The following is a 14167-nucleotide window of genomic DNA, read 5'->3' on the forward strand; positions in this document are numbered from 1 at the left end:
TTAAAAAATACTCCCCAACATACTGGCACACATCTATGTGACCAAGAAACAGAATCCATGATGGGTTTACACAGATGAAGGAGTGGGGATGAACGTACAATTTAAATCAGGTTTGATTCTTAATGGCTGGGGATAGCAAAATTAAGTTGAGCCCAGGGGTAGGGAACCTGCGGCTCTCCAGATGTTCAGGAACTACAATTCCCATCAGCCCCTACCAGCATGGCCAATTGGCCATGCTGACAGAGGCTGATGGGAATTGTAGTTCCTGAACATCTGGAGAGCCGCAGGTTCCCTACCCCTGGTTTAGCCCCTACTCCACTGGTGCTCTAGTCCTCCCCTCCCTGAGAGTTTCCCCCATGTATGTGGAAAAAGATACAATGAGGTCCACACCTGGTTGCCAACATCACAGAATGGTCCACAGGGATGCTCTGCACCCAAGGGGTCCAAGTCTTCCTACACACACCCCACACTACCTATCATAACTTAGCGGCTCAGTAAGTTATGAGACTCAAACCTTTCAACCATGTACTCCAAGTTGGTGAGCTGTGCTTCACTCGTAGTTACAATCATCACTGCGTAGGAGCTGACTGTGCGGTGGACGAAACCTTGTGTGTGCAGGAACCGCAGGGCCTCGATCACCTGGAGCAGCAAGTGCACAATCGTTTCAACGCGCACAACCGGAAACTCCAAACGCTGCAAGCAATGGAACAGGGTGAGAGTGGCAACTAGTACCTGCAGAGGGCGCTCATTCTCTTTAGTTAAACTAATGGAGGACAGAATGAATACTGGCACAGCTAGTGCTGCCCCTGGGAACAGATGAGTGGAGCTAACTTGTACAAAAATATCCACTGAGAAAGAATGTGTTAGAAATTCCTGTGATAAAGTATATCTTCCTCAGCTGCACTACATTTTTTTTATTTATTCAAAATAAGTAGCTGGTATGGCACAATGGCCAAGAGAAGGGGTAATGCTATTGGCAGTCACGGGTTCAAATCCTTGCTCAACCAAAAACAAATCTGGCAGCGTTAGGCAAGCCACTTCCTTTCTACTTCAGTTGCCCCATCTGAAATGTGGAGAAACTAATAATAATGGCCTAACTCACAGTCTGTTGAAAAGATTGACATGATAAGAGTTAGGAAGTGCTTTAAACACTGGAAATATTATACAAACTAGCAGCAAAGCCCATTGCTGGGGAGATGTAATGGGCACTAGCAAAGGGTCGAAGAGGAAGCATCTCCCTCACAATAGGCTTTACTGGGGCTGGAGCATCCCACCACCTCAGCTGTTACTCCAAGTGAACAAGATGGACAGCAGGGCCATTGCTACAGTCAAGCGACTCAGGTAACTTGGGTGCTGTGTGGTTTCCGGGCTGTATGGCCGTGTTCTAGCAGCATTCTCTCCTGACGTTTCGCCTGCATCTGTGGCTGGCATCTTCAGAGGATCATCTTCAGATGATCCTCTGAAGATGCCAGCCACAGATGCAGGCGAAACGTCAGGAGAGAATGCTGCTAGAACACGGCCATACAGCCCGGAAACCACACAGCACCCAAGTGATTCCGGCCGTGAAAGCCTTCGACAATACATTGACTCAGGTAACTGCTGGAGACAGCACAATGAGGCAGACACCAATTCACCCTAGGTCAGCTTAATCCCAGATCAGGTGTTTCTGGACCCATGCTGCAACAGGTGGTGGAGGAGGAGGAGTTTGGATTTATACCTCGTCTTTCTCTTCTGCAAGGAGTCTCAAAGCAGTGTACAAACTCCTCCCCTTCCTTTCCCCACAACAGGCACCTTGGAGGGTTGAGAGAGTTTTGACGGAACCGTGACTTAGCCCAAGATCACCCAGCAGGCATCATGTGTAAAAGTGAGGAAACAAATCCAGTTCACCAGATAAGAGTCTGCTGCTCAGGTGAAGTGGGGAATCAAACCCAGTTCTCCAGATCAGAGTCCACCGCTCCTAACCACTACACCACACTGGCTCTTAGCTATCAGATGGATGCACTTTAGTTGGAGAGACAGAATACCTTGGAACACCCCTGATGGAGGGCTTTGGGGAATGGAGGAAGATGTTCAGTTCTTCCTCACACAAATCCTCCCAGTCTGCAGCTAGTTATATGTCTGTTTTATTACTTGCATTGTTTTTACTGCTGCAAGCTGCCTATGAAGAGTAAGAATGGAAAGGTAGTGGCGTAGTGGTTAAGAGCAGGTGCATTCTAGTCTGGAAGAACCCAGTTTGATTCCCCACTCTGCCGCTTGAGCTGTGGAGGCTTATCTGGGGAATTCAGATTAGCCTGTGCACTCCAACATACACCAGCTGGGTGACCTTGGGCTAGTCGCAGCTCTACGAAGCTCTCTCAGCCCCACCTACCTCACAGGGTGTTTGTTGGGGTGGGGGAAGGAAATTGTAAGCCCCTCTGAGTCTCCTATAGGAGAGAAAGGGGGGGATATAAATCCAAACTCTTCTTCTATTTCAACAACCAGAGTTTGAAAAAGCAAAACGAAACAACCTGGGACCCAGGGATCTGACTGAGCACAGGCAGTGCTGACAATACTCTGAAGAAAACACAACAGAGGCATTACCCTCTCGTGAAGGATGCTGTAGAGTGAGCCAAAGTTAACCCTCTCATACACTAATCGGACTCTCTCCAAGTCACTGGATAAGGACTCAGCCATCAACAGCAGCAAATGAGGGTGGCGAAGTTTACTGCAGAGGGAACAAAATGCCCCCAAACGTGAAAACAAAAACAAATTACACAGAAAAGACATTTTCGGCAAGGCAACTGCAAAACTTTGGTACCGTATCTCATTTCTCATGGCACAGAAATTATTCTGTCATGGCAACTTGTGCACGTACACACACACACACCCCACCCTGCACAATCTGGGAACCACTGTTCAAGCCACTTCACAGCACTGGCTCTTGACTATTATCCCACAGGTTGATGCATACCTACTATATTCCTTTTCTGCAAGCAGCAGGTCAGCCAGGTGCACCTTGCTGCAGTTCCGATGGGGTTTCAGATTCAGCTCCTTCACTGTGACTCGGGTCACGCCCCACATCAAACTAAGGAAAAAGAGCACAAATGAAACTAATCCAAAAGATCAGGCCTCCACTCTCAGCCCTCACTGTTTATATTCAATTCTAAAATTTAAACAGACAACCAAACAGACACTCTGAATCAATAGTATTTTTTATTTTATTTTCACTCAGAGAGTCCGCAATTGATCCCTGCTTTCCAAAGTAATATGAAGTTCAGAGGCTGCCTGTGCAGTTGTTCAACACTGAAACAGAAAACACTCAAAGTACCATGTAAAAATCCACCTCTATACAAGTTCACAAGTGAAGGAAAACAAAAATTAGAGGATACTCCGTCTAGCATTATCAATTCCACGGTTGAATCAATACAAGACCGTCAGTGCAACTCTGGGCAACTTCTTTTAAGAAGGGGTGAAAAGTAATAAAACAAGGGTACGGGCAACAGGGAAGAACACGTCATTGAGGATATACAATTACAAATCTATCTCCTGCAAAGCGTACTTGGTCATAACCATGTATGGTCCAGCTGGAAATGAGAATGTCCGTTCATCATCAGCCTGGAACAGTTCTTTATCCGTGATGAGTGGGAGCGACGATAAGTAGCTCACTTGCTTGCTGCCAGTGAGATAAAACTGAGGTGGAACAGACAGAAACACAAAATGAGCTCAAAGCAACTTCAGATGGAGAGAACGGGGGATAGACAACAATATGAGTCATAACTTCTCACATGAATGCAAGAATAAAAACAGGGGGTGTGAGTAATTGCCCAACAATCCCGAATTATGTTGCAGACTTCCACTTCACTTCCCGTTCCAGCTCATCTGTTTCTAGAAAGTTACACCATTGTTACGGATGTTCATTAATGGAAAGTTGTGGTAGTGGGAACACTCTGCTAGAGACCAGCTGGGGTCCTTAAACCAATTAGGTTCTGCTTGAGGGCCACCAGTTTACAATCCCTATACTCAGGAGATATATTATGGCACTATAACACTGATTTTGATATTAGTTAATGAATTTTTCTCCCACTTTGTTCAAGAACAGCAGGAACTTGTCTGTATTTTGCATTTTAGCAGCTTACCTTCCCAAAGCCAAAGCTGAAAGCTCGCCCAAACTGTTTGCACTTTTCAGAACTGTTCGAGCCTTTTAGAAATCTTCCCAGTGGGCTGTGGTCCCTTCTGAAGGGTAAAAACAAAAAAAGCAAAGCATGGGGGACCTCTCTCGTGACATACAATTTTGAGGAAACTTCCCACTTGGAGAGAACAGGCATGTGATTTGAGGAGCTATTGCTTTTGGAATATGTCACTCTCCCGGAACCCACCCACCCACCCCACACACACTTTCTGCTTAGGTAAAAATAAAGGGAGATGAGTGTAACCAGGAAACACACTACTTAAATTTCTATTGTAGCTAGTCTAGAGAGGAGATCATGAGAAAAACCATTTGCATGTATTGACTTAACCCAAACGTATCTCCTTGATGCAAGAGAAGTCACTGTCTGCCTGGTGCGGTTAAATGGTTACAAGTGAAAAAGCTCAAACTAAATCCTGACAAGACGCAGATAATGCTGGCTGGGAAGACAGATCTTGAAGGGATTGCACCCCCACTTTCAGCAGACCCTGGCTAACTCTGTTAAGGCCTAAGTGTTGCCAGACTGACCTGGGGTGGACCAAGGGACCCTGATTTAATTTAAAAAACACACACACAGAGAGAGCACCTCTACAACCTCAGCCAACCCTTGGATGCTTGCCAGCACAATGCCTCAAAACAGGGGAACCTATTTTGGGCATTGGTTCAATGTACCTACAAAGAAAAAGAATTTCGTCTGGACTTGTTTCCCTCCAAAGCAACTTGCATAATGTCCTCTCACACCCTTCCTGGCAGGATTAAGTCTGCACAAAAAATCTTGTGTGGAGAGAGTTCCCATCTCCAGCCCTGGACCATATGCACTAGAGAAGACAAAGGATGTATTAATGTGCTTACCTGTCCTGTATTGTACTAACTAATGTTTCTTCCTCTGAGTAGCACTTTTAACAACCATCTTACTTCACACTATCATTGGTTCACAGCTGTAATCTCTTCAGCTAACTTCCCTGGATGCATCAGACTGATGTCTAAAACCATTAGACTGATGACTCCCCATGAAAGTTGATATCTGTCTCTTGTCCTTCCCAGGAAGGGCAGGAAATTTATTTTGTCTAAGGAGATTTGGGATCACTCTGTGTAAGCCTGAGGGTCCATTTTTCCCACAAGAAGCCCACTGTCCCAATAGACAGTGTTCAGCACCTCTGGACAACTCTCAAGTCTGTAATATTGTTCCACAGAGCTAAGCATGGGTTGCTCGGTTCTGTTCCTTGGACCATGCCACTCCTAGGATCAGGTGACTAATTTTTTTTTTTGCTCCTCTCTTTATTCCTTATCTATTCAAGATATATCCCCTCACAACTGTCTATGTCCTAGTGTGTGTTCTATTGTGTTATTGTGTACCCCCATTTCATGTTGGAAGTTCTGGCATTACAAGAGTGGAAGAGAAATGTCTCTCTGCCATCATCTCCAGAAAACCGCGTACCCTTGTGTGATGCCCCCAAACTTGGAAGGATTGTAGACAAGGTCTTTTGGAGAACAAACTTTGTGTAGCAAGGTGTAATTCAGCAGAGTGGCTTGCATGTGGGCTGTGCACCGCTGGATAAACTCCAACATCTGAAATGGACAAAACAACAGAGAGGGAATGGTTCAAGTTTAAAAAGGCACCTCAAGGGCAGGAGGCATGGAATGTAGAGAATGTCTTTGGTGAGAGGTATTTCAGTAGTGAAAATAATATATTGCCTCATTCACATTAGTTGCAATTTGGGATAAATATTATAACCTATTTTTGAGCAGCACAAAGACACTGACAGGTTACTATGGTTAGTTTTAGTTGCATGTATGTACACATAGGCAACTAAAACCAAACTTTCAAGGTCACACACTGGCATTCCAGCTTCAGCCTCTTGGAGGCTCAGACCAAACCCACCTGCAGGGTTGCAGCCCACACATATTCTGCGTTTCCACTACATTCCACAAAACAAAGAAAATGGTAACGAGCAGGATCCTGAAATTGTCAACTTTTTTTTGGCAGAAAGTTGTTTTGAGTCCTTACGTCAAGCTTAGAAGAACATGAGCAAAACTAAAAACATTAAAAGCCATCAGGCAAAGAGTGGTAAAAAGAAACAGTCTTGTGCAGCTTAGGGCTACGCAGGTGGTGCTCGCTATCAGTCTGCAAAATGGAGACTTAAGATTTGCTCCATAAATTCATCCTCAAACAGGTTTAAAAGATCACATACCTGGATACTACTTTCCTTTGCAGCAGACATTGCCCAGCTCGCTGGGTTCTTTCCGTTCTCATCATGGATTCTCAAGTCTCCACCTGCCTCTAGCAACTTACTAAGAACTGACTGGTTGCCTGAGAAAGCTGCAGCGTGCACCGGAGTACTCCCATCATAACAGCGACTACAGAAACACGGACAAAGCCGGGGAAATGTGCAGTTTAGGCACTTCATGAATATCCTTCTTCCCTAGCTCAATAGGGATGATTACTGATTATACTGCTAGAGTTACTGAAACAATGACAAGTTCCAAAGTCAGTTCTTATGAGTGTGGTTTTCTCTGGATGAGGAATCCCAGAGGTTTACAATACCTTCATACTATTTACCTTATTTGCAAATAAGCACTTAAAAGGCATGAGCAATAGCCAGACAACCCAGGAAAGCAGTATCACTAAGGAAGTGTTCAGACCACTGATTCTACACTTCAGAAACTCCACAGTCAATCTGTTTGCCCCCGAAAGCAATGTCAAAGTCTTGAGTTTGTCCACCAGAGACAGCAGTAGAGTTCTCATTAGCAATACCCTCACAGAAGGGCTCCATCATTCCACCCCCTCCCTTTCCACTGCTGTTAAGGGTGTTCAGCAAAACCTAACAACAAGAATGTATTGTCGAAGGCTTTCATGGCTGGATTCAACTGGTTCTGGTGGGTTTTCCGGGCTGTGTGGCCGTGGTCTGGTGGATCTTGTTCCTAAAGTTTCGCCAGCATCTGTGGCTGGCATCTTCAGAGGTGTCCCAGAGGGAAGTCTGTTACACACTGTGTCCAGAGAGAAGGAAATGTTTGGGGTATATATTGTCCATGTCCCAGGGTGGGGAACCAATCAGTAAGTGTTTGGGTGGAACTTGTTATGCAAAGATATGGTTGATAGTATTGTATGCGGGTGGGGCTTACACCCTCTGTGATCCACCTCTGAAGATGCCAGCCACAGATGCAGGCAAAATGTTAGGAACAAGATCCACCAGACCACAGCCACACAGCCCGGAAAACCCACCAGAACCAACTAACAAGAAGAAATTGAGACTACTCCTGGTTTGCAGACCCTGTCAAACTCCAATTTCCCATGAAGCTAACAGCCAGGACCCCATTCTTTGCCACAAGCTAGACATTCTTCAGTTATATGCCATTTGACTGAAAGGGCTAGGCTTGGAGATTTGGGGTATCAGGTTAGGTGCGGAATAACCAGCTCTCAGCTTGATGCGACTAGAATAATAGAGTCTATCAGGGAACATGGATGAGCTTCTGCTCTTGGTGCCAAAGAAAAGGAACTCCTTATCTGTCAGCTGAAAAGAACGTCTTAAGACTAACACATTACACAAGATGGGGGCAAAATTGGTGTTAGTGCTTTCTATTCACGTGCTTCCTCAGGCTCTTACCTCCAACATTTGGCATTTCCTGATAGCAGCTTCCCCGATTATAAGCTCCCTACCTGGCTAAAGCAGTCTTTGGCAAGAAGGTTCAGCAATGTCTTATTGAAAACGCTGACCCTCCTGATCCCCCTCCCCTCTCTCTCTCTTTTCTTTCTCAGAGTTTAGTCACTGCTCTGCAATACCCCATGGAAGAAGAAAGAATGGAACACTGGAATCATGAGGAATTCCTACTTGTCAGCTGGCAGAAGGAATCCAAATCAAGTTATTCTTCGCACTTGTTCCACAGGCAGGACTATCCCAATGAGCCAACTCTTTAGTTTTGGATAACATCCCTCTCACAGAAAATCAAAGATAACAAAATCAGTGGAAAGGAAGGACAGAATGAGGATTCTACAGGCATATGCTGCTGTAAATGCAGCCTCTCTACCCTGCACAAACAAGTTCTAAAGAGTCATAGGTTGAACAGGTCTGAGATTTGCCAAGGAACACCATGGCAAGAAAAAGTACCAGTTTCTAAATAGAAGCCTCCCTTGATAAGGTGGTTGTTGCAACAACGTTTGCAAGGACTCTTGCATTATGGCTCCCTCTGACTGATACACTGATATCAGCAAGTGGCGGGAGATATAGGTTTTGGGCATGACCACATACGTTGTACTTCAGAGCACAGGTACTGGCAGCTGTGGCCACTTGAGATCTAGGAATAGTTTTGCAATCCGATGTAAACTTGTAGACTCTCTTGGGAGGTTTCCCACGAAGCTATGCCACCCCAAACTATTACCAGGGGGTATGGAATGAGATGGGGTGTTCTGTAGAACATGCACTTTCTTACCTATCTTCTCTCTCTGGTAATTTTTTTTCTGTCCCTGGAAATCACCTGTAAATTGAACAGACTAGAAATATCTCATAACAGCAGGGGAAAAGTAGCGTTTCTACTTACTGATTTGGGTCTGAACCAAAATCCAGAAGAACATCAACCGCTTTTCCAAGGCCAAGTAAAGCAGCTGTGAACAGGGCAGTCTGCCCCAAGGAGTTTACAGCATCAGCAAAGATCCCTGAAAAAGGATAGCACCACTTAAAAAAATATAATCGCTAGGCTCCCTTTAAATCCATGGAGCCCACCATGCCAGTTTCTGACTCTTGGTAATGCTTGGTTTAGACTGTAATTCTACATACACCATGGAATTCAGTGACTTTTAGTATACAAAGAACTAAGTTATACACAGCTATTTAAGGATACACTGCAACTGAATAACTAGTTTGACACTTTGTCAGGTCTGCGGGAACCTATTATAGGTAAACTATTCATATTACAAGCTGGACCATAAGAAAGCATAGAAATTTCCCTTCACCCCAACCTCTCCCCCTCTACGATTCTACAAGGTTTCAAATAGGTTTATTTATACTCTGTCTCTTTTTCAACTGACTCTTGACTAATCTCAGCATTCACGCCTCCTGTGACATGCTCAGTTTTCATCAGGTTGTTTTTAGCAATTATCTTCAATTCACAAGGCATCATTTTTTCTGCATACCTGGGGAGCATGTACAGTACTAGATCAAAATTCTCACCTTGTCCCTTCCTTTCCTTATCAGAGCGTCTCTTAAACAATGACTAAAAGAATTCTAAATTAGTTTCTAAATGAAAACATAATAGACAAAAACTTAGTAACCAGTAAGGTTATATTCGGATTTAAATTTTGTAATGATCTTGTGTTAGCACAAAGAGAGTGAAAATTGGTAGATATGACAAACACAAAACACAAAGTATTGTTGAAGGCTTCTAATCAGGGAAGGCTCTCTGCCCAGTCCTACCCTAGCTGCTCTACAAAAGCACATGCAAAAAAAAGGCAGTTTAGAAATTTCAGATAATTATTTCATACCCTTAAATAAATATGTGAACACAAATTTGCCCACAATAACAGTTTCCAGAAGATTACTCCTCAACTAAAGGAACCTTTCTAGACTGTCTTTCAACCATGGTAAAAAAAGAGATCCAACCACTCAGAATATGTTCTCTCCCTCCGACCCTCTTGAAAAGAGGGCAGAACGATCATCAAGGACGAGGCAGCAGCTCAAGCAAATGAGCACCGCCCGCCGGCTTCACGCTCAGGAGAGAACATTCCGCCTCCTCCTCGTGGTTGGCGAGACCGATCACTTTCGAATGCACTTCTCTAGTTGGAAACTATAGAAATGATCCCTGAAAGTATAGTCTTAACCGCACTTCGCCACGGCTCCGCCACCAGACTCCCCGCCACGGCTCTTCAGCTCACGGCGGCCCAAGCCCAACTCTCCTCCCCGGCCCCGGTTCCGTCCCAGGAGTCGGGCTGGGTCACATCCCAAACCACCGGGGCTAAAAACACCCGTCCGAGGATTTTAATCCACCGGTCTTTTAAAAACATCGTTCCCGAAAAGGTGTCTCTCAGTTTCTAATTTACATACAGAGACCCGCTCAGCCAATCACGTTCCTTCAGTTCTTTCCTCCCCCTCCCCACGCAACTCGCTACCTTGGTGCTTGCTCATTGGCCCTCCAAAAGCCACGTGCTTTCCAATGTCCGTCCTAAAAGAGATTCCCCGAACTAAAAGTTAACTATGCCAATGCCGGGAAATTTGTATGCAGCTATTTGCCAATGAGTCATATTGCATGAAAATGCTGCATGGGCCAGGAAGCCCCCGCTCAAATGTATCCTCCTCTCGAAAAAGCTGAAATCTTCAGCACATTTCCTGGGGAATCCTACTGAATATAGCCAAGCTTATCTCTGAGTAATCAGAGATAGGATATAGTCGGACTAAGTAAACCACTCTCCCCCTGTGGAACAGGGCAGTCACAGGGCCAGCCTCACAGGGCAGTTGTAAAGATTTCCACCAAAGTAATGTATGTCAAAAGCACATAAGACTTTACAGTTGCAATCCTGCACAGTAGCAATTCATGATTAGCACTGTAGCATCCTTTACACATACTCTCTTTCTTAAAATTCCAAGCTCAACAAGGCTGGGGACCCCTGAAATTCTAGGTTTAACCAGTAGGTGTTGCCTGCCAGGCCTAACTAGAGCACATGGATTTTCAGAGCAGCACTGAGCACTTGTCAAAATAGATTTTGCTTCACTGAAGCATACTGGAAAACTTTTCATTCAAACATCCATCAACCTGAAAATATTGTATCTGTACACGTTTCCCAAATATTATTTTGCAAAGTTTCTAAAAGCTATGATTCCCAATAGCAATGTTCACCACAAAACTACCTGTAAAAGACAAATGTCTTTAAACCATCTATTATTTTGTGTTGGTCTGGTCAGACAGTTTGTGCCCATTTGTCATCTTTATCTTTCAATTAATGTCTTATTTTACTATTGATTTCTATTGATTACTATTGATTATTTTACTATTGATTTACTATTGATTACTATTGATTATTTTACTATTGATTCTCAGCATAACTCAGCCCTGGGAGCGCAAGAGGGCTTTCACAGTGATCCTTATAAATCAGGCAACTCGTATCACCATATTATAAATGGAAAATGGAGGGCAAGAGAGATGTCTTGGCCAAAAACACTGAGCAAAAGTCAGATTTGAAGACAATAACTCCTTGGTAAAAATTCACACTTGTTCACCACGTTGCTACTTCAAAACAAAATCAAAGCAATTAAAAAAGCTACATATTAAAAAGAATAAAAACTCAATTTTGTATTATAATTGGTTCACATTATCTACTACTACAACAATTATTATTATTAAACTTGTGCCCTGCCCTTTCCCAGTAACGAGATTCAGGACAGTTCACAACATGTAGAAAAAATTTATAAACATTTTTAAAAATCAGATTTGATTACAGCATAATCTAATCCTGTATATTGATAGTGCTCTCATTACTCTACCACCAGAAGGAAGAATATTGCCACATGGTGGCAAGCCAATATGGTATAGGTGGCCAACCTATGGCATTCCAAATGTTCATGGACTACAATTCCCATCAGCCCCTGCCAGCATGGCCATGGGAACTGCAGTCCATTAACATCTGGAGTGCCTTAGGTTGGCCACCCCTCAAATAGGTGAACACAGTTGACTACATTTCTGTCCCACTTTCCTCCCCACAAAGATTAGGGTGGTGTGCATGATTCTCCCCTCCTCCTGTTAAACTTCACAACAACCTTGTCAGGGAGGCTGGCTTGAAAGAGCAACTGACCCAGTGAGCATCCTGGCTGAGTGGGGGATTTGAAAACAGCTCTTCCCAATCATAACAATACATAAGATAGGGTTAGTTAATGGGATATTTGATGTAGAGTGCTTGACCGTGGTTGTTGATTCTTTTGCCATGATGATATTCAGGCTGTTTTTTAGGCAAGGTACAGTTTCCTGGTAGTGAATTGTATTATTGGTTAGAATAGGTTGTATTGTTAAATCTTAGCCCGTGTTATTCTGGATTTTTGACGAGAAGCTGCTATCTGGTTTTTCTTAGGTTGTATTATGCTAACCTTGTTACAATATGATTTTTGTTGTCTTCCTGTTGGGTTTTTTACTATTCATCATTATGTTATTATATGGTGGTGCAATTATTATGAGATGTTGTAGTGATATTAGGATGTTATTATATTGGCATGTTATGTGATGATGTTATTATTGAGGATTGTGATGTTATATCATGTTGTTAGGATACTTTGATACTGTTATTTTAAGAACTGTTATGATGTTGATCATGTTTTGTTATGAGGGTTTGTTACATGTTGATTACGCTTGAGTATTGTTGATATTGAAATATTGTCCATGGTTTATTGATTTACTGTTTATTGCTGATGTTATGACTATTGTTATATATATTGTATTATTATATTGTTGTGCCCTAAGCCCTTTGAGGGTCCATTCCATACATTCTGTTTGCTCTTCACTACGTGTGCTATTACATAAAAATACCCTCACTAAATAGCTCAGAGAAATACTGAGGTCCCTCACCTTGTTTCAGAAGCCTCTTCACTTTCTTGCAGTTCCCTTCTTTTACATATTCGTGCAATTCTGCCTCCAGAGAATTTGTTTTGAACTTGCCAAGCTGGACAGGGCAAGGGATGGGAAGAGCATGGGCCATGATTCCTGGATAACAGAATGAGAGTGGGGAATATTTTTACAACCCTCTTACTGTACAAAGAAAACCAAAAGTCAATGTTGCAGTGACTCAGCATTGCACACTTTACTCTGATTCTATGGAGTTTACTCCCTGAGTAAATGCACACAAGGACTAAATTGCATGTGTCTACTCTAGACCATGGGTCCTCAACCTTTTTGAGCTCACAGGCACCTTTCAAATTCTGTCATAGGGTGGTGGTAGGTACAACTACAATGTCTGCCACAGAAGGTGGAGCCAACCACAAAAAGGATGCCACAGGAGGCAGAGCCACACATACAAAGTCCAAGTGCAGGGGAAAAGGACTAATTTTTTTAAACAGTGGATAAGTGAGAGAGAATAAACCAACACTATAGTGGGCAGCTGCTACTGGAACATTATTCTAATCTGCCCAACCAACTAGATCATCAGCAGCCAATTAGAGGCTCTTCTGGACAAGTGTCTGATCTGGCCCCACACACTTTCTAACCACAGGTGGTGGACACCATGGTGCTCATGGGCCCACCATTGGGATCCATGTCAAAAGGATTTTTAAAAAGGATTTTAAGAAAGGAATCAGCTTTGTACTTGCTGTGTATTAACTGTGCAAAGCTATTCTCCTGTACTATACAATGAATACCACATTTAAACTTTTAAAAAATCAATTTACACCCTGTCTTTCTCCTCAAGGAGGATCGACAGTGGCTTATATTGCCTTCCTCTCTTTTTTACACAGGGATCAATTTTTATACCATTTTTCCAGGCAAATCCAACTTTTGAGAATTTTAAGTACATTATTGGAGAAATAGCCCTGATGATTTTCACTGTGCCCCCTTTTCAAAGCCTCTATATGTTTAATCCTTCCTTAAACTACCTCTTCCATTCCCACACTCTTACTCTTTGCTTTTCTCTACAGCATCTCTTCATCTTCAGCTAAACGTCAAATGTCTTTATATATCCAGGGAAATGCAAAAAGTCCCCTCTAAATCACACACAATTTCTAGGTCTTTTGCTTCCCCTTACCTCCACATCACCCTTACCCCAACACACCATCCCTTTTATGTCTTATCCACAGCCATTCTACAGTACTCACTGACCACTTCCCCCAGGGTGGGCTGTTTCTCAGCTGTCATAGTGGCTGGGCACAGATTGAAACTCCCAATTGTAGACTATAACTTGCACATGTATGATGCAAATTTGTGAGTGATATCTGATGCAAATTTGTGAGTGAAGGCACTCTAGAGTAGAAACTGGGTTCAAATAAAGTTTGAAAGATCATTTTCAAAGCACTGAGAAATAAGACTGCTTCCAGTCAG

General features: G+C 43.3%; 1 protein-coding gene and 1 non-coding gene across 3 annotated transcripts in view; both read right to left on the reverse strand.

Annotated features, from left to right (window-relative positions):
• Positions 1 to 10170, reverse strand: part of TEX14 (testis expressed 14, intercellular bridge forming factor) — a 45965-nt gene extending 35795 nt beyond the window's left edge. For both annotated transcript variants that reach the window (XM_048518822.1, XM_048518823.1), the window contains exons 1-9: positions 9642 to 10170; positions 8702 to 8816; positions 6358 to 6523; positions 5604 to 5734; positions 4116 to 4212; positions 3539 to 3669; positions 2951 to 3064; positions 2581 to 2704; positions 515 to 693 (exon numbers count right to left, since the gene is read on the reverse strand). In XM_048518822.1, the coding sequence (XP_048374779.1) occupies positions 515 to 693; positions 2581 to 2704; positions 2951 to 3064; positions 3539 to 3669; positions 4116 to 4212; positions 5604 to 5734; positions 6358 to 6387 (806 nt within the window). In that variant the 5' untranslated portion in view covers positions 6388 to 6523; positions 8702 to 8816; positions 9642 to 10170. The remainder of the gene's footprint in view (positions 1 to 514; positions 694 to 2580; positions 2705 to 2950; positions 3065 to 3538; positions 3670 to 4115; positions 4213 to 5603; positions 5735 to 6357; positions 6524 to 8701; positions 8817 to 9641) is intronic.
• LOC125446099 lies at positions 9758 to 9974 on the reverse strand. Its single transcript, XR_007246360.1, has one exon. It is a non-coding gene; the product is annotated as a small nucleolar RNA U3 (small nucleolar RNA).
• Positions 10171 to 14167: the final 3997 nt, after the last annotated feature.

The sequence above is a fragment of the Sphaerodactylus townsendi genome, linkage group LG16, assembly GCF_021028975.2.
Source record: "Sphaerodactylus townsendi isolate TG3544 linkage group LG16, MPM_Stown_v2.3, whole genome shotgun sequence".
NCBI classification, from domain to species: Eukaryota; Metazoa; Chordata; class Lepidosauria; order Squamata; family Sphaerodactylidae; genus Sphaerodactylus; species Sphaerodactylus townsendi.